We start from the raw sequence: 27390 nt of genomic DNA, 5'->3' as shown, positions 1-27390 counted from the left end.
CTCGCACAAGGCTGCCGGAAAGCCAACTGGCAGAAGGCGGATGTGTGGCTGCCCGGGGACGGGTGGGTGCTGTGCAGGGTCCCGGTGCGTGTGTGCGTGTGTGTGCGTGTGTGTGCGTGGCCTCACAGGCAGTAGCCTGCACTCAGAACATGTCTGTAGCTGGCCAGCACCTTGTACCCTGTCCGTTTCACCCCACAGGAGGGGTTCCTAAGTGGGGCACAGGCGAGGGCCTCTCGCTGGGCGGCCCCAGGAATCCCAACCTGCTGGGCGCGGGGCTGGGCAGGCAGCACCCGCCACAGGGCGCCAGGAACAAGGGTGACTCCTCGGAGGACGGAAGCCATGGCATTTCCTCTCCCCCGGCGGCTGGCCCTGCCCTGGTCCCGGCCTTCCTGCTCAAGACAAGGTCCTCGGCCAGCAGCAGCAACAGCCCCTGCCCAAGACCCAAAATGTCTGGCTGCAGCGGCCCACGGCAGGGAGCAAACCAGGGGCCCAAAGCAGGACCCAGCTCAGCCCAGGACCCAAACCAGGGACCAGCCTAGGACCCAACCCAGCCCAGGACAAAAACCAGGGACCAGCACAGAACCAGCCCAGGACCCAACCCAGCCCAACCCAGCCCAGGACCCAAACCAGGGACCAGCACAGAACCAGCCCAGGACCCAAACCAGGGACCACCACAGAACCAACCCCATCCAGCCCAGGACCCAACCCAGCCCAAGACAAAAACCAGGGACCAGCACAGAACCAGCCCAGGACCCAAACCAGGGACCAGCACAAAACCAACCCCATCCGGCCCAGGACCCAACCCAGCCCAGGACCCAACCCAGCCCAGGGATCCACCGCCCCCCGCCTGCCCCCTGGGCACAGCATCCTCGACCCTTCAGAACCCGCTATCTGGCAGGGTGATGGGAGGAGCAGTGCTCCCGACCCTGACGTCACCCTCTTGGCCGAGCGCCCTTGGGCGTGCCCCCTCGATGACGTCAGCCGCGCAGGCCAGGAGCAGGCCCCTCCCGCTCCGGGCCCCGCAACCGAGCCTGGCCAGCCTCCCGCCAGCAGAGGGCGCTGCAGGCCCGGGGCACTCGCCGCCCGCCACGCCCCCCAGGCCCTGCTCCCAGACACGCCCTCTGCTCTATTTTGCTTCCTGTTGCCCCGGAAGTCGGCTTTGCCAAGCCAGGAGGTTGCTTCCGGTTCCGGGGCGCCCGGAGACGCGGGAGGTGTGAGGGCCGGGGCTGCTTTCCCGGCCGGCGCGTGGGGCTGGTGCGGGACCTCGGCCGTGAGAGGACCCAGGCGCGGGCCGGCATGAACCGCGCCAAGCCCCCGGCCGTGCGCAGGCCGAGCGCCGCCGCCAAGCCCTCAGGTGCGCCGGGCGGGCTTCGCGTTCCCGAGTGTCCGCGGGCGGCGGGCGGGAGCGGGGACCCCGCACCGTGGCCCCGCGGCGATGCGGGCGGGAGGGGGACCTGGGACCCCGCGCCCGGGAGCGGGGAGCGATGCGGGCGAGGGCCTGGGGGCGGGAGTGGGGACCCCGCACCGTGGCCCCGCGGCGATGCGGGCGGGAGGGGGACCTGGGACCCCGCACCGTGGCCCCGCGGCGCCTCTCCCGCGATGCGGGCGGCGGCGGGCGGCGGCGAGCGGGCTTCTCGTGCCTCCCCCGCGCAGGGCACCCCCCGCCCGGAGACTTCATCGCGCTGGGCTCCAAGGGCCAGGCCAGCGAGTCCAAGGCGGCGTCCACGCTGCTGAAGCCGGCGCCGGCGGGGCTGCCGTCCGAGCGCAAGCGGGACGCGGCGGCGCTGTCGGGGGCCGCGGCGCTCACCGGCCTCACCAAGCGCCCCAAGCTCTCCTCCACGCCGCCGCTGAGCGCCCTGGGCCGCCTGGCCGAGGCCGCCGTGGCCGAGAAGCGCGCCATCTCCCCGTCCATCAAGGAGCCGTCGGTGGTGCCCATCGAGGGTGAGGCCGGGGGCGGGGTGGGGAGGGGGCGTGCGCAGTAGCCGAGCCGGGCCCGGCTCCCCTCCGCGTGCACACTGGCTGCGGGGGAGGCCCCGTGTGCACGCGGGAGCCCCCGGCCGGCGTGGGGAGGAGGCGGGCTGGAAATGGAGCGAAGTAAGGTGGTCGCGTGGGAAACGGGGGACGCCCACGCGAGACTGAACGTGGAGGAAGCGGGGGTGGGGTAGGAGGCAGGGGCGGACGCTGACCCCAGGGCCAGCGGAAGGGAGCCCAGGAGTCTCCGCCCTGCGGGGTGACGGGGTGGCCGGCGCTCTGGGGGTGACGGGGTGACGGGCGCTCTGGCCCCCCGCAGTGCTGCCCACGGTGCTGCTGGACGAGATCGAGGCGGCCGAGCTGGACGGGAACGACGAGCGCGTGGAGGCGGTGCTGTGCGGGGCCGTGAAGCAGCTGCGGGCCACGCGCGCCAAGCCGGACAGCACGCTCTACCTGGGCCTCATGTACCTGGCCAAGATCAAGCCCAACATCTTCGCCACCGAGGGCGTCATCGAGGTGGGGCTGCGCGGGGGCTCGGGCAGGGGGCGCGGGGCGTGGGGGGGCGCGGGGCGGGGCTCCGGGTGACGGCCCCGCCCACACAGGCCCTGTGCCGCCCCTGGTCCGGGGGTGGGGGGTGGGCCGGGGCGGGGCTCCGGGTGACGGCCCCGCCCACACAGGCCCTGTGCTGCCCCTGGTCCGGGGGTGGGGGGTGGGCCGGGGCGGGGCTCCGGGTGACGGCCCCGCCCTCACAGGCCCTGTGCAGCCTCTGGTCCGGGGGTGGGAGGTGGGCCGGGGCGGGGCTCCGGGTGACGGCCCCGCCCATGCAGGCCCTGTGCCGCCCCTGGTCCGGGGGTGGGAGGTGGGCCGGGGCGGGGCTCCGGGTGACGGCCCCGCCCATGCAGGCCCTGTGCCGCCCCTGGTCCGGGGGTGGGAGGTGGGCCGGGGCGGGGCTCCGGGTGATGGCCCCGCCCACGCAGGCCCTGTGCCGCCCCTGGTCCAGGGGTGGGGGGTGGGCCGGGGCGGGGCTCCGGGTGACAGGCCCCCCCCCCCCCCCCGCAGGCCCTGTGCCGCCCCTGGTCCGGGGGTGGGAGGTGGGCCGGGGCGGGGCTCCGGGTGACGGCCCCGCCCACACAGGCTCTGTGCCGCCCCTGGTCCGGGAGTGGGGGGTGGGCCGGGGCGGGGCTCCGGGTGACGGCCCCGCCCACAAGGCCCTGTGCAGTCCCTGGTGGGGGGCGGGGCGGGGCTCCCGGTGACGGCCCCGCCCTCACAGGCCCTGTGCCGCCCCTGGTCCGGGGGTGGGCCGGGGCGGGGCTCCGGGTGACGGCCCCGCCCTCACAGGCCCTGTGCAGCCCCTGGTCCGGGGGTGGGCCGGGGCGGGGCTCCGGGTGACGGCCCTGTGCAGCCCCTGGTCCGGGGGTGGGCCGGGGCGGGGCTCCGGGTGACGGCCCCGCCCTCACAGGCCCTGTGCAGCCCCTGGTCCGGGGGTGGGGGGTGGGCTGGGGCGGGGCTCCGGGTGACGGCCCCGCCCACACAGGCCCTGTGCAGCCCCTGGTCCGGGGGTGGGGGGTGGGCTGGGGCGGGGCTCCGGGTGACGGCCCCGCCCTCACAGGCCCTGTGCAGCCCCTGGTCCGGGGGTGGGGGGTGGGCTGGGGCGGGGCTCCGGGTGACGGCCCCGCCCACACAGGCCCTGTGCAGCCCCTGGTCCGGGGGTGGGGGGTGGGCTGGGGCGGGGCTCCGGGTGACGGCCCTGCCCACGCAGGCCCTGTGCAGCCTCCTGCGGAGAGATGCCTCCATCAACTTCAAGGCCAAGGGCAACAGCCTGGTGTCCGTGCTGGCCTGCAACCTCCTCATGGCCGCCTACGAGGAGGACGAGAACTGGCCCGAGACCTTCGTCAAGGCGAGTCGGCCACGGGCGGGCGGAGGGCGGCAGGCACACATGGGAGGGCGCCGCGTGTGTGTGTGTGCGTGCGCATGTGTGTGTGCATGTGTCCTTCCCCGTGCACGCTGACCGCAGGGAGAGCCCGTGTGTGTGTGTGTGTGTGTGTGTCTCCTTCCCCGTGCACGCTGGCCGCAGGGAGAGCCGTGTGTGTGTGTGTGTGTGTGTTCTTCCCCGTGCACGCTGGCCGTAGGGAGAGCCGTGTGTGTGTGTGTGTGTGTGTGTGAACGTGTGTCTCCTTCCCTGTGCACGCTGGCCGCAGTGAGAGCCGTGTGTGCGTGTGTGTGTGTCTCCTTCCCTGTGCACGCTGGCCGCAGGGAGAGCCCGTGTGTGTGCATGTGAATGTGTGTCTCCTTCCCCGTGCATGCTGGCCGCAGGGAGAGCCCGTGTGTGTGTGTGTGTGTGTTTGTGTCTCCTTCTCTTTGCACGCTGGCCGCAGGGAGAGCCTGTGTGTGTGTGTGTGTGTGTCTGCTTCCCCGGGCACGCTGGCCGCAGGGAGAGCCTGTGTGTGTGTGTGTGTCTCCTTCCCTGTGCACGCTGGCCGCAGGGAGAGCCCGTGTGTGTGTTTGTGTGTGTGTGTCTCCTTTTCCGTGCACACTGGCCGCAGGGAGAGCCCATGTGCCGTGTGTGTGTGTTCTGTGTGTGTCTGCCTGCGCTGCCCCGCGCACTGCCGCGCCGCACCGAGCTGAGGGCGGGTCTCTGCAGGTGTACATCGAGGACTCGCTGGGCGAGCGCATCTGGGTGGACAGCGTCCACTGCAGGACATTCGTGGACAACATCCAGACGGCCTTCGGCACCAAGATGCCGCCCAAGAGCATGCTGCTGCAGGGGGAGGTGGGGCGCGGCGGCGGGGAGCCCGGTGCCGGTAAGCCCCTCCCTGCCGCAGAGCCTGCGCGGGTGTGGGCGGGTGTGGGCGGGCGTGGGCTGGCGTGGGCGGGCGTGGGCGGGCGGGGAGCCTCCGCGACCCCTCTCCACGGCCCCGCGCAGGGAGCAGCCCTCACCCCTCGCTCGCGGAGGAGGAGGACAGCCAGACGGAGCTGCTGGTGGCGGAGGAGAAGCTGAGCCCCGAGCAGGAGGGCCAGCTCATGCCCAGGTGGGTGTGCGCATGCTCGGACCGGGCGTGGCCGCGGCGCGGGCGGGCTGGGCGCCCGGGGACGGCCACCCTTGCTGTGCTCCGTCCCCGGGCCTAGGTACGAGGACCTGGCCGAGAGCGTGGAGGAGTATGTCCTGGAGGTGCTGCGGGACCAGCTCAACCGGCGCCAGCCCATCGACAACGTGTCCCGCAACCTGCTGCGGCTGCTCACCTCCACCTGCGGCTACCAGGAGGTGCGGCTCATGGCCGTGCAGAAGCTCGAGATGTGGCTGCAGAACCCCAAGGTGCGGGGGGGGGCCTCGCTGCAGAACCCCGGGGTGTGTGTGGGGGACGCCTCGCTGCAGAACCCCGGGGTGTGTGTGGGGGCCTCGCTGCAGAACCCCGGGGTGTGTGTGGGGGCCTCGCTGCAGAACCCCGGGGTGGGGGGGCCTCACTGCAGAACCCCGGGGTGTGTGGGGGGGCCTCGCTGCAGAACCCCGGGGTGGGGGGGGGCCTCGCTGCAGAACCCCGGGGTGTGTGGGGGGGCCTCGCTGCAGAACCCCGGGGTGTGTGTGGGGGGACGCCTCGCTGCAGAACCCCGGGGTGTGTGGGGGGGCCTCGCTGCAGAACCCCGGGGTGTGTGTGGGGGGACGCCTCGCTGCAGAACCCCGGGGTGTGTGGGGGGGCCTCGCTGCAGAACCCCGGGGTGTGTGTGGGGGGACGCCTCGCTGCAGAACCCCGGGGTGTGTGGGGGGGCCTCGCTGCAGAACCCCAGGGTGGGGGGGCCTCACTGCAGAACCCCGGGGTGGGGGGGGGGCCTCGCTGCAGAACCCCGGGGTGGGGGGGGGCCTCGCTGCAGAACCCCGGGGTGTGTGGGGGGGCCTCGCTGCAGAACCCCGGGGTGTGTGTGGGGGGACGCCTCGCTGCAGAACCCCGGGGTGTGTGTGGGGGCCTCGCTGCAGAACCCCGGGGTGGGGGGGCCTCACTGCAGAACCCCGGGGTGTGTGGGGGGGCCTCGCTGCAGAACCCCGGGGTGGGGGGGGGCCTCGCTGCAGAACCCCGGGGTGTGTGGGGGGGCCTCGCTGCAGAACCCCGGGGTGTGTGTGGGGGGACGCCTCGCTGCAGAACCCCGGGGTGGGGGGGGGGCCTCACTGCAGAACCCCGGGGTGGGGGGGGGGCCTCGCTGCAGAACCCCGGGGTGGGGGGGGGCCTCGCTGCAGAACCCCGGGGTGTGTGGGGGGGCCTCGCTGCAGAACCCCGGGGTGTGTGTGGGGGGACGCCTCGCTGCAGAACCCCGGGGTGTGTGTGGGGGCCTCGCTGCAGAACCCCGGGGTGGGGGGGCCTCACTGCAGAACCCCGGGGTGTGTGGGGGGGCCTCGCTGCAGAACCCCGGGGTGGGGGGGGGCCTCGCTGCAGAACCCCGGGGTGTGTGGGGGGGCCTCGCTGCAGAACCCCGGGGTGTGTGTGGGGGGACGCCTCGCTGCAGAACCCCGGGGTGGGGGGGGGGCCTCACTGCAGAACCCCGGGGTGGGGGGGGGGCCTCGCTGCAGAACCCCGGGGTGGGGGGGGGCCTCGCTGCAGAACCCCGGGGTGTGGGGGGGGGACGCCTCGCTGCAGAACCCCGGGGTGTGTGTGGGGGGCCCTCGCTGCAGAACCCCGGGGTGTGTGTGGGGGGCCCTCGCTGCAGAACCCCGGGGTGTGTGTGGGGGGGGCCTCACTGCAGAACCCCGGGGTGTGTGTGGGGGGGCCTCACTGCAGAACCCCGGGGTGTTGGGGGCCCTCGCTGGGGTGTGTGGGGGACACCTCGCTGCAGAACCCCGGGGTGGGGGGGGCCTCGCTGCAGAACCCCGGGGTGTGATGGGGGTGTCTGCTGCAGAACCCCGGGTGTGTCGGGGCGTCAGGGGGACGCCTTGCTGTGGCCGCACCCCCGGCGCTGAGCAGCTGCTGACAGCCCTCGCCTGGCCTCCCCACAGCTGACCAGGCCCGCGCAGGACCTGCTGATGTCCGTGTGCATGAACTGCAACACGCATGGCCCCGAGGACACGGACGTCATCTCCCACCTGATCAAGATCCGCCTCAAGCCCAAGGTGCTGCTCAACCACTACATGCTGTGTGTCAGGTAGGCGGGGCTGGGGCCGGCGGTGTGGGGGAGGGGACCCCTGCCCCTGGCCCAGGCCCCACTGCATGCTGTGTGTCAGGTAGGCGGGGCCGGGGCCGGTGGTGTGGGGGAGGGGACCCCTGCCCCTGGCCCAGGCCCCACTGCATGCTGTGTGTCAGGTAGGCGGGGCCGGGGCCGGCGGTGTGGGGGAGGGGGACCCCTGCCCCTGGCCCAGGCCCCACTGCATGCTGTGTGTCAGGTAGGCGGGGCCGGGGCCGGCGGTGTGGGAGAGGGGACCCCTGCCCCTGGCCGAGGCCCCACTGCATGCTGTGTGTCAGGTAGGCGGGGCTGGGGCCGGTGGTGTGGGGGAGGGGACCCCTGCCCCTGGCCCAGGCCCCACTGCATGCTGTGTGTCAGGTAGGCGGGGCCGGGGCCGGTGGTGTGGGAGAGGGGACACCTGCCCCTGGCCCAGGCCCCACTGCATGTGTGTCAGGTAGGCGGGACCGGGGCAGGGGCGTGCTGGGCAGTGGGGGAGGGCCCCCGGCTCAGGCCCCTCTGCGTGCTGGGCTGTGTCCAGGGAGCTGCTGACGGCACACAAGGACAACCTGGGCACCACCATCAAGTTTGTGATCTTCAACGAGCTGTCCAACGCCCGGAACCCGAACAACATGCAGATCCTCTACACGGTGCTGCAGCACAGCTCCGAGCTGGCGCCCAAGGTGGGCGGGGCCGGGCGTGGGGGCGGGGCAGGCCTCAGCATAGTGGGGGGCTCCGGGGGCTCTGGAGGGGCGGGGGTGAGGGGCGCGCGCTCTTGCCCCTGGAGCCTGAAGCCCGGTCGGTTCTGAGCTAGAGTAGCTTTCCGGGGCTCCCGAGTGCAGCCTTCGGGTGCCCTGGATCCCGTGTCTCTTCTGCTCTCGGCCGTGCTGTGGCCCCGAGGGGGCGCCAGCTGCGGGTCGGTTGAGCTCTCAGATGGGGGCCTCTGGAGGCTGGGCGTGGGCTGGGCTGAGGGCAGGGAGGCGTCTGTGGCCTTGCTGCCCGGGACAGCACGCACGTGACCACAGTCGCCAGGGCAGTGAGTGAGGTGCGTCCCCGCGCTCACCCGGGCAGGACCAGCCTGCCTGCCTCGTGCAAGCTGAGGCCCTGGTGGGGCGTGGCAGGGCCGCCATCTGCCACGGCCGTCACAGCGGTGTGGTGTCTCTGTGCAGTTCCTGGCCATGGTCTTCCAGGACCTGCTGACCAGCAAGGACGACTACCTCCGGGCCTCTCGGGCCCTCCTGCGGGAGATCATCAAGCAGACGAAGCACGAGGTCAACTTCCAGGCCTTCTGCCTGGGGCTCATGCAGGAGCGCCGGGAGCCCCAGTACCTGGACATGGAGTTCAAGGTGCCCGCCGTGCCGCGCCCTGCTGCTGCTGCCGCCCTGGGCTCGCGGTGGCGCCAGGAGCTGGGGGGGCCGCTCTGCCGCGGTCTGTGGGGAGCATGGGCTCCGTCCCGTGGGAGGACCCAGGAGCAGCCGACCGGGCATGGGAGGTGGGCGGCCCCTGGGCTGGGTGTGGGCTGATTTGTTGCTGGCGGGGCTGGGGGGAGCGGGAAGGGCAGGGTGCGCAGGTGCCGGGGCAGCAGGGGCAGGGAGTGTTGCGGGCTGGAGGGAGGGGGCGGTGGCAGGAGCAGACGCCCAGGGCCACGTCCTGTCCAGAGACCCGACGGGCCCAGGAGCTCCTCCCGCCGGCCCTCTGCCAGTGCGGGAGTCCCTGGGCTGTGTGGAGTGGGTCCGCCGGGTGCAGGCCCTGCGGAGCCAGACGCCGCCGTGCTGTGCCTGCAGGAGCGGTTCGTGGTGCACATCACAGACGTGCTGGCCGTGTCCATGATGCTGGGCATCACGGCTCAGGTGAAGGAGGCCGGCATCGCCTGGGACAAAGGAGAGAAGAGGAGTAAGGCTGTGGGGCTGCGGGGCCGTGGGGCGTGGGGCTGCGGGGCCGTGGGGCCGCGGGGCTGTGGGGTGTGGGGCTGTGGGGCCGCGGGGCTGTGGGCTGTGGGGCTGCGGGGCCGCGGGGCTGTGGGGTGTGGGGCTGCGGGCCGTGGGGCATGGAGGTGTGGGATGTGGGGCCTCAGGGCTGTGGGGCTGCGGGGCTGTGGGGCTGTGGGGCCGCGGGGCTGTGGGGTGTGGGGCTGCGGGGCTGCGGGGCTGTGGGGCCGCGGGGCTGTGGGGTGTGGGGCTGCGGGCTGTGGGGTCGCGCCTGGCACCGAGGGGCACTCCTGAAGCTGCAGGCTGTCCCCAGAGGCTCCTGGGGCAGAGCGGGGGGGCTCCCACAGCACAGCCACTGGAGGGGACCAAGGGGCTCCCGAGCCGCCCTCTGCCTGCACTGTGCACTCACTGAGGTTCAGCCCACGGCCGGGTAGCCGAGGCCTGGTGGCCTTCCAGCCAGGGCAGGGCAGGAGGAGGACGGTGTCGAGGTCAGAGGGGCTGTGGGCAGTCGGCTGGAGGAGGTGGCGGCTCCGAGGGTTCCGCTCCCCGCGCTGCCTCGGCTCTCGTTGGGCACACACGCGCCTGCCCACAGACGGCCCGGAAGCCGGTCGCGCTGTCCAGCCTCCCTCGCGGGAGCTGTGCGCACAGCCGTGGCGCTCACCACGGGCCTGTCTGTCTCAGACCTCGAGGTGCTGCGCTCCTTCCAGAACCAGATTGCCGCCATCCAGCGCGACGCCGTCTGGTGGCTGCACACCGTCGTCCCCTCCATCAGCAAGCTCGCCCCCAAGGACTACGTGCACTGGTAGGCCCGGCCCCGGCCGCTTCCCTAGGCCTCTGCCCGCGGGGAGGCCGCCTCCCAGCACCCGCTGACCTGCCGCGGGGCAGCCTGTCACCTCGGGGTGCCCCCTGCCCTTTGGGAGCCAGACGTGCTGGTGTGTGGCAGAGGGGCCGCGGTCACCCTGTGAGTGGCAGCCCTGGCGGCCGGTGTGAGGGCGGGGCCCTGGCTGCGCTGGGCCTGTGGGAGCCCGTGGCCCGGTGCCTGTGAGCTGAGCAGCTGTCTTGCGCCTCCCAGCCTGCACAAGGTGCTCTTCACGGAGCAGCCCGAGACCTACTACAAGTGGGACAACTGGCCGCCTGAGAGTGACCGCAAGTGAGCAGGGCGGGCTGGGCGGGGGCTGCCTGCTGGGAGGCCTGGAGGGGCCGGGGCCCTGCCCTGTCCGGCTGCGGTCTGCCCAGCCCCCTCCCTGCAGGGTTCAGCCCCGGCCCCGCCCTGTGTCCCGCAGCTTCTTCCTGCGCCTCTGCTCGGAGGTGCCCATCCTGGAGGACACGCTGATGCGCATCCTGGTCATCGGGCTGTCCCGGGAGCTCCCGCTCGGCCCCGCCGACGCCATGGAGCTAGCTGACCACCTGGTGAAGCGAGCGGCCGCCGTGCAGGCCGACGGTAACGGTCCCGGGGGCTGTGCTGGCCTTTGAGCCGGCGGGCGATGGCTCCCCGTGGGGTCTGTCTGCGCTGGTGGCACCTCGTCTCCTCGGGTTTTATCCGTCCTCGTCCCACTGTGGGTGGCTCCCTGGGAGGTGAGATTCGGCGGCGCCGCGTGCATTCAGCCACCCCTCAGCCTGTGGGGTTTGTGGAGCGCGTCCGCTCTCCCTGTGTGGCTGGGCCAGCGGGAGCATTCCACCACCCCTGGCCCAGGTTCTGGTGTGCATGGCCAGGGCCTGCTCGTGTCCAGCCCACGGTGACCCGGCCCCAGCAGGCCGTGCCCATGCGTGGCTCTGCTCTCCAGCCCCGGCCCACGGCCCCCACGGGGAAGCGTCCCTCTGCTGCGGCGCCGTCTCCTTGTCCGGGCACATGGCGCCTCCTGTGGGTCGCCGCACCCGCCTTCTGCCTCAGCCAGGCGAATCCTGAGCTCGGTGTCCCCTGAGGGGTGGGAGGGCTGCTGGGACAGTGCGGCCTTGGGTTTCAGACGTGGACGTGCTGAAGGTGGAGAGGATCCAGCTGATCGACGCCGTCCTGAACCTGTGCACCTACCACCACCCCGAGAACATCCAGCTCCCGCCCGGGTAAGCCCAGGGCGCGGCGCCGGGCCTGCGGGGGGCCTGCGGGGGGCCTGCGGGAGCCCCGGTGGCCGCTGCTGGGGCCCCCGCCTGCCCCGTCCCCCAGACCTGGGCGCGGCGCCGGGCCTGCAGGAGCCCCCGCCTGCCCCATCCCCCAGACCTGGGCGTTGTGCTGGGCCTGTGGGAGCCCTATGTGGGCGCCGCTGGAGCCCCCCGCCCGCCATGTCCCCGAGGGACCCCTGCATGGCCGCTGCTGGAGCCCCCCACCCGCCCTGTCCCCCAGACCTGGGCGTGGCGCCGGGCCTGCGGGAGCCCTGCGTGGTCGCGCTGTAGCTCCCCACCCACCCCGCCTCCCCCTTACCTGCCGTGACTCGCTGGCGCACACGTGCTTTGTTTTCTGGACAGCAGGGGCCTGTCCTGTCTCCGCGGTCCCTGCGTGGCTCCCGTGGCTTTCCGGGTCGGGTGCCAGGCCTCTGCGGTGATGAGGGTTCTCCCCTGCCCCCCCCCCCCCCCCCCCCGGCTCGGCCTTCCTTGGGCACTTGTGGAAAGGGAATCCTGCAGGGAGGGGGGCCGCCTGCTGCCCCAGTGAGCGGGTTGTTTGCCAGGTTCACTGTGTCGTGGCACAGCGCGTGTGCCCGTGGCCGTGTGGCTCTGTCCACTGCCGGGGCCTCCTGGCACCTGCTGCTGTGGCGTCATGTCACACCGGCTCCCAGGAGCGGGGCGCCAGCTTGTGTGCTGACCGTGTAATTGTTTGGAAGGCACGGCGGTGGGGGTGGAGTTCCCCTCTGGGTTCCCTCCCCTGATGCCCACGGTAGTCGTGGCGGGCCGGGCCGCAGCGAGGAGCCTGGGACTCAGTGCGGGCTCCCGCGTGGGCAGCAGGGAGCCAGGTGCTTGGACCACAGCTGCCACTTCCCGGGTACTCCTTGGCAGGAGGCAGCATCAGGGGCGGGGGCGGAGACAAACCGCCGGCCTGCCATGTGACCGGCTTTGGGTCTTCGTGGTTTTGTCGCTAGAGTTCTTCTAGGGGCAGCCCCTCGGACCTGTGCTTGGCAGGTGTGGCCTCCCGCCCGGCGGTGACCTCCGCGTGCTCAGGCTCGCAGGTCCCGACGCTGGCCGAGTCCTGCTTGCCTGCTTTCCTCTGCCGTCCGTGCTGGGCCGGGCCGTGGCCTGGCCCGGGGTCCCGGAGACCCAAGCCTGCCTGCTTCCGAGGGCGGCGCAGTTTTAGGCCCTACACCTGCCCGAGTCTGGCTGGTTTGGAGTTAGGATCTGTGTGTCCTGTGTGTGGGGGGGGTCCGGTTGCTGGAAAGACTTGTCCCTGCCGAATTCCCTGGCGCGCTCAGTTGCAGGCCACCGTCGTGAGTGGGGCTGGCCCTTAACCTGCACGTCGTCTACACTGCTGTCCATGCTGGGCTCTAGGACTGGCAGGCCCGGGTCCCCCACCCCTGGTCATTTTCAAGATTGGTGACTTTGAGCCCTGGTGTCCTCACGGGAGCCCTGCTCGGGCGTGCGGCATGGCACACCTTCCGGTTGGCGAGCAAGTGGTGTTTCTGTTTTGTCTTTCTTGTGTTGGTTTGTGCTCAGTGCGCGTAGCTGAGAGGGCCGAGTGTGGGTGCTGCTGGCGTTGCGGGCCGTGTCTGGCTGTCCGAGGGGCAGAGAATGCCCGTGCGCTGAGCGTGTGTCCCCATTTCACAGACGCACAGCTGAGGCTTGGGAAGGTTGGGAAAGGCCCAGGGATTTGGAGCAGCCAGGAAACTGGGTTGTGAATGAGGAGCCGCGGGGCTCTGTGTGGGGTGGGTCATGTGCACACCCGCGGGCTGGGCCTGTGCGGCACCCGTGGCCTGGCCAGCTGTGGCTGGAGGAGAAATTCCCAGGAGGGGTGGTGGGGTTCTGTTGTTTATTTAAAAGGCAGAGAGAGGAGAGCTGGGTTCCATCCACAGACTCGCTCCCAAATGCCTACAGCAGCCCAGGCTGGGACGGGCCAAAGCCAGCCTAGAAGCCAGTCGGGGTCACCTCCACGGACCCAGCACTGAGTGTCCCTGCCGCCTCACGGGGTGTGGCCAGCAGGACGCTGGACTGAACTCGGCCATGCCGACAGGGAGCGCAGGTGTTCTAGCAGGGTCTAACCGCTGTGCCACGTCCCCAGCCCAGTGTTAGCATCACAGGGCTTTAAATATTTATTCCATTTACTTATTGAAGGAAAAGGACAGCGACCCTCTGCCTGCTGGTTCACTCCCCAAATACCTGCCCTAGTGTCTTGTGTTTTTTATGGATTTTACTTTTTTATTTGAAAGGCAGAGTTACAGACGGAAGGATGGCGAGGGAAGGAGAGCTCTGTCCACTGGGTGACTCCCCAAATGGCCCCAGTGGCCAAGGCTGGCCCAGAGCAAAGCCAGGAGCTTCCTCCAGGTCTCCCGTGTGGGTGCAGGGGCCCAAAGATGTGGGCCATCTCCTGCTGCTTTCCCAGGTGCATTAGCTGGGAGTGAGGCCGGAAGTAGAGCAGCTGGGACTCAAACCAGCGCCCATACGGGATGCTGGCATCACAGTGGCGGCTTCACCCGCTGCGCCCCGGCACTGGCCCCTGCAGAGTCTCGAAGGCAGCCCCAGGGTGACCTGTCACTGGGTCGTCTGCTGGGGCCCGCCCCGGCCTGCAGCCCGTTCCTGCCCCTGAGGCCGGTGCTGCCTTTCAGGTACCAGCCCCCGAACCTCGCCATCTCCACCCTCTACTGGAAGGCCTGGCCCCTGCTGCTGGTCGTCGCTGCCTTCAACCCGGAGAACATCGGTGAGCCCTCTGCCAGCGCGTGGGCGCGGGGCAGCCCAGCCAGGGGCTGGAGGAGGGCTCAGGTGCTGGAGAGGGAGCCAGGCCAACCCCGCCCCCTTGTGCCTAGGCCTGGCCGCCTGGGAGGAGTACCCCACCCTGAAGATGCTTATGGAAATGGTGATGACCAAGTAAGCCGGCTCCCGTCGGGGCCTGGCCGGAGCCGAGCCGGGCCTGTGCGCGCCTGGCTCCCGCGTGCTGCCCAACTCGGGTTCTGGCTCGCTGTGTGCTCTGCTTCCCTCTGTCCCCGGGCTGGCTGGGGGTGTCCTGGGTGGCGCTTGTGCTGCTGTCTGGAGTGACGCCCCGAGGGGCGTGGCCCAGGCTCGGGAACCAGATCCCAGACACAGGGTGGGGGCTGGGGCCGCCTGGGACCAGCCGCAGGTGAGCAGAACAGCGCAGCCGGGGCAGGTGGGGCCTGGCTCAGCACATCCGGCAGGGAAGCTGGGGCTGGGGGCTGCAGCTCCCTCCACGCTGGGTGCCTGCGCGGGGCCGGCGGGGCTGGCGGGGCTGGCATGACTGGGCTCCTGGGCCAGGGTGCTGTGCAGAAGGCAGTGCCACGCAGCGGGGCCTGGGCTGGGGCCCTGTCGGGACGGGCGTGTGCCCCGTGACTGGCCTGTGGCCTCTCAGCTCTCAGCCCTGGAGCCTGTGAGCGCTTCTCGGGGAGCTGCACAACCCCTGTCACGTCCTAGAGCGAGGGGCAGGGCCGCCTGGTCCCTTAGAGCGAGGGGGCGGGGCCGCCTGGTCCCTTAGAGCCAGGGGGCGGGGCGGGGCTGCTAGAAGAAGCCAGGGCCACAGTGCCAGGACCCGGCTCTGCCAGCCTCACTGGTGGCCCTGGGGCTCCGTGACGGCTCCAGCCGGGCGCCGGGCGGCAGCACGCTGGGCATCATCACCCTGCTCGGCCCTGAGCGCTGTTGATGGAGCCAGCCCTGGCGGGGCAGGGTGCCGAGTTCTCGCACGTTCCGTCTCAGCAATTACTCCTACCCGCCGTGCACCCTGACGGACGAGGAGACGCGGACGGAGATGGTGAGCCGGGAGCTGCAGCTCGCCCAGCGCGAGAAGCAGGAGATCCTGGCCTTCGAGGGCCACCTGGCCGCCGCGTCCACTAAGCAGACCATCACCGAGAGCAGCAGCCTGCTCCTGTCGCAGCTCACCAGCCTGGACCCCCAGTACGCTCTGCCGGCCACGCAGACAGCCCCGGGCCTGGGCCCGTGCTGGGTGTGGGTGGGGGCAGGGGGCCCTGGCCCGTGTCTCTCGGTGCTCTGCGGCCAGACCCCGTGGGGCTCGGGGTCAGCAGCTGGGGTGGGGGAGGTGGCGGCCTCCCTGGTCCTGCCTGGTGCAGCTGCTGCGGGTGAGGGACGTGTCTGTGTGTCCTGACGCGTCTGTGTGTCCTCTGATGCGTGTGTGTGGTCTCTGACGCGTCTGTGTGTCCTGACGCCTCTGTGTGTCCAGACACGTCTGTGTGTCCTCTGACCTGTGTGTGTGTCCTGACACGTCTGTGTGTCCTCTGACGCGTCTGTGTGTCCTGATGCGTCTGTGTGTCCTGACGCCTCTGTGTGTTCAGACACGTCTGTGTGTCCTCTGACCTGTGTGTGTGTCCTGACACGTCTGTGTGGCCTCTGACACGTCTGTGTGTCCTCTGACGCATCTGTGTGTCCTGACGCGTCTGTGTGGCCTCTGACGTGTGTGTGTGTCCTGACGCCTCTGTGTGTCCTCTGACGCGTGTGTGTGTCCTGACGCCTCTGTGTGTTCAGACACGTCTGTGTGTCCTCTGACCTGTGTGTGTGGCCTGACGCGTCTGTGTGGCCTCTGACACGTCTGTGTGTCCTGACACGTCTGTGTCCTCTGACGCGTCTGTGTGCCTCTGACGCGTCTGTGTGGCCTCTGACGTGTCTGTGTGTCCTGATGCGTCTATGTGTTCTGACACGTCTGTGTGGCCTCTGATGCCTCTGTGTGGTCTCTGACACCTCTGTGTGGCCTCTGATATGTCTGTGTGGCCTCTGACGCCTCTGTGTGGCCTTTGATACGTCTGTGTGGCCTCTGACGCCTCTGTGTCCTCTGCCCTCCAGAGGGCCCCCCCGGAGGCCCCCTCCCCACATCCTGGAGCAAGTGAAAGGCCTCAACCAGTCCCTCCGCCTCGGGCACCTCCTGTGTCGCAGCCGCAACCCCGACTTCCTCCTTGACATCATCCAGAGGCAGGTGAGCCCGAGGCTTCCTGGGCTTGGCCTGAGTGACGGGGCAGAGGGGCAGGGTGTGGACGGGCCCACTGTTGCCATGGGGACAGTGTGAGTGATGGGGCAGGGCGTGGACGGGCCCACTGTTGCCATGGGGACAGTGTGTGATGGGGCAGAGGGGCAGGGCGTGGACGGGCCCACTCTTGCGGGGGGAGCTGGGCAGGGGACAGCGTGGGCTTGCCTCTGACTGCAGTGTCGCCTCCCAGGCCTCCTCGCAGTCCATGCCCTGGCTGGCCGACCTGGTGCAGTCCAGCGAGGGCTCCCTGGACGTGCTGCCCGTGCAGTGCCTGTGCGAGTTCCTGCTGCACGACGCTGCTGACGATGCCGCCTCCGGGGAGGAGGAGGAGGAGGGCGAGAGCAAGGAGCAGAAGGCCAAGAAGCGGCAGGTCGGTGCCCCGCCCCGCCCCTGCCGCCCCACCCCCTGACACCCCTGACACCCCGACACCCCTGACACCCCGACACCCCGACACCCTGTGCCCCGCAGAGGCAGCAGAAGCAGCGGCAGCTGCTGGGCCGCCTGCAGGACCTGCTGCTGGGCCCCAAGGCCGACGAGCAGACCACGTGTGAGGTGCTGGACTACTTCCTGCGCCGCCTCAGCTCCTCCCAGGTGGCCTCCCGCGTGCTGGCCATGAAGGTGCGCGGCCCGCCCACACTGCGCGCGGCTGCCACGTGGAGGGGGTGGGGGGCCTAGACCGGGAGGACTGGCCGCCTGCCGCTGCCCTGGGCGGGCCGAGTGCCGGGCGGCGGGCCGTACCCGCGGGTCCGTGTGTGCACAGGCCTGGGGTGTGGACGCCACGTGTGTTGGCCGCAGGGCTTGTCGCTGGTGCTCTCGGAGGGCGGCCTGCGGGACGGGGAGGAGAAGGAGCAGCCCCCGGAGGAGGACCCCGGGGGCGCGGACGCTCTGCAGGGCTACGAGTGGCTGCTGCGGGACCTGCCCCGGCTGCCCCTGTTCGACAGCGTCAGGACCACCACCGCCCTGGCACTGCAGCAGGTGGGGGCCGTGCTTGCGGGGAGGCGGGGCCGCCGCACTGCCGGGACCAGCTCACGCCCGCTCCTGCTCAGGCCATCCACATGGAGACGGACCCGCAGACCATCAGCGCCTACTTGGTCTACCTGTCGCAGCACACGCCCGTGGAGGAGCAGGGCCCGCACAGCGACCTGGCCTTGGTGAGGGGCCCGCGTGCGCACCGGGGCCTTAGCGCTGAGGGTGCGGGGCTAGTGCAGTCGGGGGTGCGCACGCCTGTGTTTGAGAGTGACCGGTGCCGCTGTGCGGGCGCAGGCCACGGCGGGTGGGGGCGGGACGCCGAGGTGCGGGGCTGCCCTCTGGCCTAGGTCGTGACTCCGTGAATGAGCGAGCAGCATCACTGGGAAGCGGGTGCTTGCTGGGGGCTGGAGTGGACTCCAGTCCACGCCCACCCGTGTGGCCCGAGCGCATCTGGTGCCGAGGGTGGCCCCCGGCGGCCGAGACGGGCTTCCCTGCGTCCCTGCGGCAGAGCCCGCGCGCCGTCTGGTGTGGCCTGCGCCATGAGAGCTGCGCCACGGCAGGGGGAGGTGGGGCTGGGGTCCCCGGGCCGCTGACGGCCCCTCGCCTCCTTCCAGGACGTGGCGCGGCTGGTCGTGGAGCGCTCCACCATCATGTCCCACCTCTTCTCCAAGCTGTCGTGCAGTGACACGTCTGACGCCGTGCTGGGCGCCCTGCTCGCCATCTTCTCCCGCTACGTGCAGCGCATGCGCAAGAGCAAGGAGGGGGAGGAGGTGTACAGCTGGGTGAGGCTGAGTGACGCCCCTGTGCCCCGCCCCGGCCCCGCCCCGCACGCACCCACTCAGCCCACTGGCCCTCCTCCCCACCTCCCTCCCCACAGTCGGAGTCTCAGGACCAGGTCTTCCTGCGCTGGACGAGCGGGGAGACGGCCACCATGCACATCCTCGTGGTGCACGCCATGGTCATTCTGCTGACGCTGGGCCCGCCGCGCGGTGAGCGGCTGCCGGGCGGGTGGGGCTGTCCCAGGCAGCACCTGCGCGGGCCCGGGGTTGGCCGTGCGTTCTGCTCCTGGGCAGGAAGCGGGCAGCGTGGGCAGGGCAGCGGGTTCCCTTCCCATCCTGGCTCAGCTGCTTCCACAGAGGCAGGCGGTGCCGCTCCTGGCGCGCTCAGCTGCCTGTGGGGTGTGGGGTCTGTGCGTGACAGCACCGGGAGCCCGCAGGGTCTCACTGCCCCGGTCTCGTCTTCCCTGGCCAGCCGGTGGAGCTGTGGAGCAGCCCGCGTGTGTGGCCGGGGTCGTGTTGAGAGCCTGGGGACCCCAGCCGGTCGGCCCCTCTGGCCGGCAGCCTCTCCACTCCCTGCTGGCTGACGTCTGACTGTTCCGTCTCCCTCAAGACATCCCTGGGGGTGGGGGGATGGACCCCCCTGTGGGAGATTGGCGCTGTGTGGGTGGGCGCTGCATAACCGTGTGACCCCGTCAGGGTGAGGGAATGGCGCGAGGGCAGGCCGGCTTTGCACCGTTCTTGTCCGGGACGTCCTGTGTCCTGCGGCCTTGTGGAGCCTGAGAAAGGGGTGGGCTCTGCCTGTGGCCACACCCATCCCTGGGAAGATGGCCACGGCCAAGCCCCTCCCCTGAGGATGCAGGGACCAGTGCTGGCCGCCTGGGCCGGTGTGAACACTGAACGAAGCTGGTGCCTGGGACGCACCTGACCAGTGCTGGCCGCCTGGGCCGGTGTGAACACTGAACGAAGCCGGTGCCTGGGACGCACCTGACCAGGCCTGAGCCTCCCTCCTCCTCCGGGCCTCGGTTTCCCCACTCTGAGAGGGAGACCCGCCTGGGTGACCCCTGGTCGTTCTTGGGTGTGGACAGCTGCTCACTTGCTGTCTCCCTTAAAGCTGGCGATGGCGAGTTCCGGGCGCTGCTAGACATCTGGTTTCCGGAGAAGCAGCCTCTGCCCACGGCCTTCCTGGTGGACACGTCCGAGGAGGCCCTGCTGCTGCCCGACTGGCTGAAGCTGCGCATGATCCGCTCTGAGGTCCCTCGCCTGGTGGACGCAGGTGCAGGCCTGGGCCTCACTCCAACCCTGCCTGCACGAGCTCTGACCTGGTGCCCAGGCCCGGGCAGAGAAGGACAGCAAGTGGCTGGGAGCGGAGGGGTGCTGGGTTCCTTGGAGGGCGTATGAGGTTTGCTCGCGCTGTGGCAGGGGAGGGTGCTGTGGAATGGACAGGACCAGGGCCGGCCATGTCCTGGGAGCTGTGAGGAGCCCTGGTGACCAGGGAGGCGAGGTCACATAGCTGGGAGCCAGCAGGAGGAGCCACAGGGGCCTGTGTGCGGCTCCCTGCGCCGGGCAGCCCCAGCTGTTGGGCGCTCGCTCCGCAGCACTGCCGGGAGCCCCTGGGGGGGGGGGGTCGGCCTCAGGCGGGCTCTGCGGCTCCGTGGGCTCGGGGTCACCGAGCAGGCCTGGCCCTCAGCCCTGCAGGACCTGGAGCCGCAGCAGCTGCTGCTCTTCGTCCAGTCCTTTGGCATCCCCGTGTCCAGCATGAGCAAGCTCCTGCAGCACCTGGACCAGGCCGTGGCCCACGACCCCCAGACCCTGGAGCAGAACATCATGGACAAGAGTGAGTGTCGGGCCGCGGCGCCTGGCGTCGGCGTTGGAGCATGGGGTTGGGCGACGCCGGGCCGAGGCCTGCCCTCCCTGGGGCCGGGGGTCTCTCCCTGCTGACAGGGAGTGCTGGGAGTGCAAGCCCAGCTCGCGAAGGCCTGCGGGAGCGGGGTGCCGGCGTCCGGGGTGCCGGGGCGCGGGTCTGAGCGCCGCTGTGTTGCAGACTACATGGCGCACCTGGTCGAGGTTCAGCACGAGCGCGGGGCCTCTGGCGGCCAGACCTTCCACTCCCTGCTCACGGCCTCCCTGCCTGCCCGGCGAGGTACTGGGGCCCGCAGCAGCTTCTGGCTGGTGTGCTGCCTGCTCTCTCGCGGCTGTGCTCCCTGAGGCCTGAGCGAGGCCTGGGGTCGGTGGGAGGGGCCTGCAGGGTGGCTGGGTGGTGGTCCCGGGCCGGGCTTGGCTTTGACGTCCATCTACCGGAAGCAGCAGGCAGCTCCCAGCCGATGACAGACACCCCCCCTCCAACCCCCGCAGACAGCACAGAGGCGCCAAGACCTAAAAGCAGCCCCGAGCAGCCCCCAGGCCAGGGGCGGATCCGGCCGGGGACTCAGGTGCGGGTGCTCGGCCCCGAGGACGACCTGGCCGGCATGTTCCTCCAGGTACCGGCTCCGCGGCTGGGCCCTGGCGCACAGCGGCCCGCGCGTCTGCGGGGGTGGGGGGCCCTGCCCTGCGCGCTCCCGAGTCCACGCACGGCCCTCTGCCGTGCTGCTGTCCCTCACGCGGCACTTGTGGCCGCCCCCAGCACGAGTCTCGTGGGTTCTGGGCCCCTCGGCCCACAGGGCTGGGGCCGCAGTTGCGCGGGGAGTGGGTCTGAGCTGTGTGGGGTGCTCACCTGCCTGCCCCGCGGCTGCAGATCTTCCCGCTGAACCCTGACCCGCGATGGCAGAGCTCCCGTCCCCGCCCCCTCGCCCTGGCGCTGCAGCAGGCCCTGGGCCAGGAGCTGGCGCGAGTCCGCCAAGGGAACCCCGAGGTGCCGGGCATCACGGTGCGCCTCCTGCAGGCCATGGCCACGTTGCTGGGCTCCCCCCACGGCGGGGCCCTGGTCATGGCCATGCAGCGCAGCCACTTTCTGTCCTGCCCATTGGTGCGCCAGCTCTACCAGTACCAGGTACCCGGGCCCGGGGGGGTGGGGAGTGGTGTTCTGTACCAGGTACCTGGGCCCGGGGGGGTGGGGAGTGGTGTTCTGTACCAGGTACCTGGGCCCGGGGGTGGGGAGTGGTGTTCTGTACCAGGTACCTGGGCCCGGGGGTGGGGAGTGGTGTTCTGTACCAGGTACCTGGGCCCGGGGGTGGGGAGTGGTGTTCTGTACCAGGTACCTGGGGGGTGGGGAGCGGTGTTCTGTATCAGGTACCTGGGCCCGGGGGGTGGGGAGTGGTGTTCTGTACCAGGTACCTGGGCCCGGGGGTGGGGAGTGGTGTTCTGTACCAGGTACCTGGGCCCGGGGGTGGGGAGTGGTGTTCTGTACCAGGTACCTGGGCCCGGGGGTGGGGAGTGGTGTTCTGTACCAGGTACCTGGGGGGTGGGGAGCGGTGTTCTGTACCAGGTACCTGGGCCCGGGGGTGGGGAGCGGTGTTCTGTACCAGGTACCTGGGCCCGGGGGTGGGGAGCGGTGTTCTGTACCAGGTACCTGGGCCCGGGGGGTGGGGAGCGGTGTTCTGTACCAGGTACCTGGGCCCGGGGGTGGGGAGTGGTGTTCTGTACCAGGTACCTGGGGGGTGGGGAGCGGTGTTCTGTACCAGGTACCTGGGCCCGGGGGTGGGGAGCGGTGTTCTGTACCAGGTACCTGGGCCCGGGGGGTGGGGAGCGGTGTTCTGTACCAGGTACCCGGGCCTGGGGGTGGGGAGCGGTGTTCCAGTACCAGGTACCCGGGCGTGGTGGTGTGTGTGCGCACGTGCACCTGCCGCTGAGTGCAGGGCTTTGGCCGCGTAGGCCTGCTCTGCCTGTGTGCCGTGGGAGCGCTTGGTGAGCCGTGTGTTCACTGCTCGCCCTCCGCAGCGGGGGGGCTGGGAGGCGCTGGCCCAGTGGCCCGGGGGAGTGGGGTGCCCCGCGGCCCCTCCTCTGGGCAGTTCCCGCTTGCCCAAGCTCTCCCGGGTGAAACGTGGCTCAGGTGCCGCCGGCCCTCCCGCAGCGCTGCGTGCCCCAGGACACCGGCTTCTCCTCGCTGCTCCTCAAAGTGCTGCTGCAGCTCCTGCAGTGGCTGGACGGCTCCGCTGTGGAGGGCGGGCCCCTGCAGGCCCAGCTCAAGCAGCTCGCCACCCGCTACTCGGCCGGACACCGGATCAGCGACGGTGAGGGCGGGGCCCGGGCTGCCGCGGGGTGTCGGCCACAGGGGGGCCGGAGCCCGGGCGGCGGCAGTCACCCGGCCTCCCTGCAGTGCGGAGTGGACTGCTGCACCTGGCCGAGGCCCTGACCTTCCGCCGCGACCTGGAGGTGGTGGGCCCCACCGTGCGGGCCATCGTCGCCGCCCTGAAGTCTGGGGAGCAGCGCAGTGTGGAGCCGGAGCTGGTCAGCAAAGGTACCGCCCAGCCCCGGCCCCGGGCCCCGGCCGCACAGGTCCCTGCCCTGGCGCCCGCTGAGCCCGGCCTGTGTCCGTCACAGTGCTGCGAGGGCTCATCGAGGTGCGCTCGCCCCACCTGGAGGAGCTGCTGACGGCGCTGTTCTCTGCCCCTGCGGACGCGGCCGGGCCGCTGCCGGCCACGAAGCCCATCGTGGTGGTGAGCTCCCTGCTGCTGCAGGAGGAAGAGCCAGACGCTGACGGCGGCGGCCTGGAGCCCGCGCGGCTGGGGCCCGCGTCGGGGCTGCTGGTGGACTGGCTGGAGATGCTGGACCCCGAGGTGGTCAGCAGCTGCCCCGACCTGCAGCAAAAGCTGCTCTTCTCACGCAGAAAGGTAGCGTGGGCAGCACGTGCGGGGCCTGGCCCAGGCGCGGGTGCGGGCGTGTCCCCCTTAGGCCCACACTGGCAGGCAGGGCCCGGGTCTCCCTGGAGGAGCGAGGGTGGGCTGTGGCCAGCAGAGGGAGTGCAGGTGCCGGGCCGCTGGCGTCACCCCAAGGGGCAGCGTTGCCAGGAGGACCCGTGGTGTTCCCAGGGCAGGGCTGGGGAAACAGTGAGGCCCATAGCTGGGGGAGCTGTCTCCGGCCCCCTCCGGCCCCAGCCTCTGCCTTCCTTTGCGGAGGGTGCTCTGTCCCGCCCCGCCCGATCAGCCAGGCCCCTGAACCTGAGGGCGCCGAGGCTCCACGAAGTCTTGTCCCGTGCCGCTTGGGCCGCTGCCGGCCAACCCGACCAGAGCCAGCGGCTTCCTCCCTTCCCAGGGCAAAGGCCACGCCGGGGTCCAGGTGCCGTCCTTCCGCCCCTACCTGCTGGCTCTCTTCACACATCAGTCCAGCTGGTCTACCCTGCACCAGTGCATCCGCGTCCTGCTGGGCACCAGCCGGGAGCAGAGGTGAGCGCCCCTCCCTGGGGGCCTGTGGCTCCCCGGGCAGGTCCCCGCGTCCGCCAGCCACAGAGCTCCGTTCCTCTGCTCCGGGCAGACACGGGCCAGCGGCTCCAGCATGGAGGGCCTGGAGCCACACGGTCCCCACAGAGCCCGGCAGCCGGCAGCTCGGTGAGCAGCCCCCACAGTGCCCCATAGAGGGCGCCTGGGCGGCCCGGGCCCTGTGGGGACAGCTCTTCCTTCGTGGTCCAGAGCCCATCTGGGCCTCGCTGTGGCTGCCTCAGCCCCGCCCCTTGAGGGATGACCGGCTGCGGGGTGCCCAGGGGTGTCGTGCCCTGGAGGCGTGGTGCCGCTCGCACTAGAGCTCCGCCGTGGGGTGCTGTCCCCCCCCCGAGCTGTGCCAGGCCCCTCTTCCCTCCAGGTTTGACCCCTCCGCCTCCCTGGATTTCCTCTGGGCCTGCATCCACGTCCCGCGGATCTGGCAGGGCAGGGACCAGCGCACCCCGCAGGTGGGACTTGGGGGTGGCAGCCCCGTGGAGGTGGCCCTCGCCGGCCTGCGCGGCTCACGGGCGGTGCCTGGTTGCAGAAGCGGCGGGAGGAGCTGGTGCTGCGGATCCAGGCCGCGGAGCTCATCAGCCTGGTGGAGCTGATCCTGGCCGAGGCCGAGACGCGGAGCCAGGACGGGGACGCGGCCGCCTGCTCCCTCATCCAGGCCCGGCTGCCCCTGCTGCTCAGCTGCTGCCGCGGCGACCACGAGGGCGTCCGGAAAGCCACCGAGCACCTGGCCGGCTGCATCCAGCAGTGGGGGGACAGGTGCGTGGGGGCGGCGTGGGGGCCCGGGTGGTCCCCGGGGGTCGCCGTCCGCCACCCCAGCAAAGCCCGTCTGCTCTCCGCAGCGCGCTGGGCAGGCGCTGCCAAGACCTGCTCCTGCAGCTCTACCTGCAGCGGCCGGAGCTCCGGGTGCCCGTGCCCGAGGTCCTCGTGCGCAGCGAAGGCGCCGCCAGCGGCAGCATCTGCAAGGTGAGGGCGCCTGGCCAGGCGGCGAGGGGTGCTGTCGGGTCAGGGACGGGAAGCTGGTGCGACTGCAGGGGCACCATCGTGGCTCCGGGTGTGTCCCTGTCCCCCGTGGAGCCCCCGCTCTGGGGGCGGGGTCGCAGCACTGGCCTCCGGGCCCGCCCACCGTGCCAGCTCCCGGGAGCTGCGGCCTGGGTGGGCGCTGGGCTGTGGGCCAGGCCGCCGGCTGCGGGTGCGTCACGCCCGGCAGAGCGACGCCCGTCTGCTTCCTCACCTGCACTGCGTGGCTGAAAGCGGACATAGCTTCTGGTCGGCGTGTCCCCGCGCTGGGCATGTTGCCTGCCTGTCAGCGCAGGGGCTGCCAGCTTACTTCTGTAGCAAGGTTGGCTGCAGACGCCGCGTGCCAGGGATGCCCTGGGGGCTTGATGCCAGGAGTGCCGTGGGAGGGTGCAGGGGCCTGGGGTTCTGCGAGGCAGGGCGGGAAGGTGCCCAGGCCTCACCCCTCCCTCCTCAGCTGGACGGGCTCATCCACCGTTTCATCACTCTGCTGGCCGACACCGGCGACTCCCGGTCATCCGAGAGCCGAGTGGCTGACGCCAACATGGCCTGCAGGAAGCTGGCGGTGGCCCACCCCATCCTGCTGCTCAGGTACTGCCCGGCCGTGCCCCTGCGCCGACCCCGAGCTGCAGCCTGTGACTCCCGGGTCACGGGACCGCGTCCCCGCCCCCAGGGGCCGGCAAGGGGAGCTGAGAGTCCCGGGTGGGGTGTGGGATTGCGGTTGGGCCTCTGGTCTGGGCTCAGGGTGGAGGGTCCCCACCAAGGCCCCTGCCGCCCCCAGGCACCTGCCCATGGTCGCGGCGCTCCTGCACGGCCGCACACACCTCAACTTCCAGGAGTTCCGGCAGCAGAACCACCTGGCCTTCTTCCTGCACGTGCTGGGGGTGCTGGAGCTGCTGCAGCCGCACGTGTTCCGCAGCGAGCACCAGGGGGCGCTGTGGGACTGCCTGCTCTCCTTCATCCGGCTGCTCCTGGTGGGTGTGGGGGCCGTGGCTGCGCTGTCCCCTGCTCGGGGCGCCCACGGGGACCGGGACCGTGTCTGCCCACTTGCAGCGCTGCCTGGGGCCAGCCGCAGTCCGCGGGCGGGCAGCGTGGGCCGGGCGCTCGGCTCTGACCAGCCCTGTGCCGCTGGCGTCCCCGCAGAACTACAGGAAGTGCTCCCGCCACCTGGCGCCCTTCATCAGCAAGTTCGTGCAGCTCATCCACAAGTACCTCACCTGCAACGCGCCCGCCGCCGTCTGCTTCCTGCAGGAGCACGCCGAGCCCCTCCAGTGAGCGCCCGGCCCGCTCGCGGCCGCCCTCGCCCCGGGGCCGGGGGACGTGGCCCGTGGGCCCCGGTGACCCCGTCTTCCCTCCCCAGCGACCTCTCCTTTGAGAACAGCGACCTGGCGACGCTGAAGTCCCTCCTGGCGGGCCTGAGCCTCCCCAGCCGAGACGGCAGAGCCGACCGCGGCCTGGACGAGGACGGGGAGGGTGAGTGGGCGCCCGGGCCGGCTCCGGGGCCTCCCGGGGCATGCATCAGGGTGTCCCCACACACGGCGGCCGTCTCTCTGCTCAGCACCGCCCACGCTTGTCTCCCTGGCCCTCGGGTCCTCTGGGGCCAGGTCACAGGCGCGGCGCAGGCCGGCAGCCGCAGGAGCTCCCCGAGGGCCAGGCGGGCCTGAGCGTCCCCCGCCCTCCTGGGCCCGACTTCTCTTCCAGATGAGCGCTCTGCCAGCTCCCTGCCCCTGGTCAGCGTCTCCCTCTCCACACCGCTGACTGCGGCCGAGATGGCGCCCTACATGAAGAGGCTGTCCCGTGGCCAGACCGTCGAGGGTGAGCAGGGCCTGGTTCGCCCCACTGGGGTTGGTGGCCGCACTGCCCCGCCTGGAGCATCCACGAGGGGAGGACCTGGGGGCGGTGTCGGGGGCTGCTGTGCCCAGGGGCACAGCTCAGGGGCAGTTGGGGGCCAGGCTCCGGGCACCAGACACGGCGAGCCAGTGACCCGCCCGGCCTGCGCCACCACAGAGCCCGGGCCCTGCACCACGCCCACTGTGGATGGCGCGGGGCTGCGGTGCCCTCTCTCTCCTGAGGCTTGGGGGCGCTGTGCGGCGTGAGGGGTGCGAGACGCAGGGGCTCACGAGCCCCTCCCCGTGCCATCCTAGACCTGCTGGAGGCGCTGAGCGACGTGGACGAGCTGTCCCGGCGCAGGCCTGAGGTCCTGGGCTTCTTCTCGGTGAGTGGGGGGGTGGGGTGGGGGTCCTCCCTGAGGCCCTGGGCTGCTTCTCGGTGAGTGTGAGGGGTGGGGTGGGGTGGGGTGGGGGTCGAGGGGCCGCCCCAGGGCCTCACTGCTGTGACTGCCTGAGCCTCCGACAGCGGGAGCTTCCTGCCACCCAGCGGAGGGGGCTCGTATGAGCCTGTGCCGGTCACCTCGGCAGGGCGGGGGGCAGGCTGAGCCTGTGCTGGTCACCTCGGCAGCCTCCCCCCCCCCCGCCTCTCCCCAGACCAACCTGCAGCGGCTGATGAGCTCGGCTGAGGAGTCCTGCCGTGACCTGGCCTTCAGCCTGGCCCTGCGCTCCATGCAGAGCAACCCCAGGTGAGCCCGCCCCGTCCACCCGGCCGCCGGCCCGGCAGGCCAGCCGGGTCAGAGCCTGGGCGTTGGGCGCAGGGGCGGTGCCCACCTCGTGTGTCTCGTGTGCCCCGTGCAGCATCGCGGCCGACTTCCTGCCCACGTTCATGTACTGCCTGGGCAGCCGGGACCTGGAGGTGGTGCAGACGGCCCTGAGGAACCTGCCCGAGTACACGCTGCTCTGCCAAGGTGAGCCGCCGGCCCCGGTGTGTGCAGGCCCTGCTGGCCGCGGCGCCGGAGCCCCTGACCCCCGCCTCTCCTGCAGAGCACGCGGCCGTGCTGCTGCACCGCGCCTTCCTGGTGGGCATGTACGGGCAGATCGACACCAGCGCGCAGATCTCCGAGGCCCTGAAGACCCTGCACATGGAGGCCGTCATGTGACCGGGCCAAGCCCCGGAGGCTGCTGCGCCCAGGCGCGCCTGGCGGGCCAGGGGGCGTGCGCGAGGCGGGGGTGGGGGTGGGGCTGGATTTGAATGAAACCTGCAGTTCGCATGTG

At 71.4% G+C, this 27390-nt stretch overlaps 1 protein-coding gene across 2 annotated transcripts; it reads left to right on the top strand.

Moving 5' to 3' along the window:
- The first annotated feature begins 1174 nt into the window (after positions 1-1174).
- On the top strand, positions 1175-27390 carry INTS1 (integrator complex subunit 1). 2 transcript variants are annotated; one of them, XM_089320887.1, is made up of 46 exons: positions 1176-1354; positions 1654-1941; positions 2291-2487; positions 3731-3868; positions 4613-4772; positions 4895-5000; positions 5098-5284; positions 6953-7098; positions 7655-7796; positions 8283-8459; positions 8898-9006; positions 9723-9843; positions 10114-10191; positions 10325-10482; positions 11006-11102; positions 13784-13875; positions 13982-14042; positions 14880-15077; positions 15978-16107; positions 16349-16528; positions 16627-16776; positions 16954-17133; positions 17205-17309; positions 17742-17909; positions 18005-18116; positions 19018-19179; positions 19594-19740; positions 19948-20046; positions 20259-20383; positions 20638-20892; positions 21913-22072; positions 22159-22299; positions 22383-22672; positions 23094-23224; positions 23637-23724; positions 23802-24028; positions 24112-24235; positions 24744-24877; positions 25068-25260; positions 25430-25557; positions 25647-25759; positions 25988-26101; positions 26431-26501; positions 26770-26861; positions 26974-27083; positions 27160-27390. In XM_089320887.1, the coding sequence occupies exons 1-46, from the start codon at positions 1297-1299 to the stop codon at positions 27273-27275; spliced, it is 6558 nt and encodes a 2185-aa protein (XP_089177013.1). In that variant the 5' UTR covers positions 1176-1296; the 3' UTR covers positions 27276-27390. The 2 variants fall into 2 exon arrangements, 1 of the variants encoding a protein (XP_089177013.1); XR_016225761.1 differs by lacking the exons at positions 22383-22672; positions 23094-23224; positions 23637-23724; ... (9 more) ...; positions 26974-27083; positions 27160-27390 and having other exon boundaries at positions 1175-1354; positions 19602-19740; positions 22159-22250.

Source organism: Oryctolagus cuniculus, chromosome 19, assembly GCF_051225735.1.
Source record: "Oryctolagus cuniculus isolate XC-2025 breed Fujian yellow rabbit chromosome 19, ASM5122573v1, whole genome shotgun sequence".
Lineage (NCBI taxonomy): Eukaryota > Metazoa > Chordata > Mammalia > Lagomorpha > Leporidae > Oryctolagus > Oryctolagus cuniculus.
This window is presented reverse-complemented; position numbering and strand designations above follow the sequence as displayed.

Excerpts from the sequence above, each read along its gene's own strand:
- INTS1 (XM_089320887.1), top strand. The coding sequence starts at position 1,297 with ATGAACCGCGCCAAGCCCCCGGCCGTGCGCAGGCCGAGCGCCGCCGCC. Across the intron at positions 15,078-15,977 it reads CTCACCAGCCTGGACCCCCA|AGGGCCCCCCCGGAGGCCCC; the intron begins GTACGCTCTGCC and ends TCTGCCCTCCAG. Across the intron at positions 24,236-24,743 it reads CCAGCGGCAGCATCTGCAAG|CTGGACGGGCTCATCCACCG; the intron begins GTGAGGGCGCCT and ends CTCCCTCCTCAG.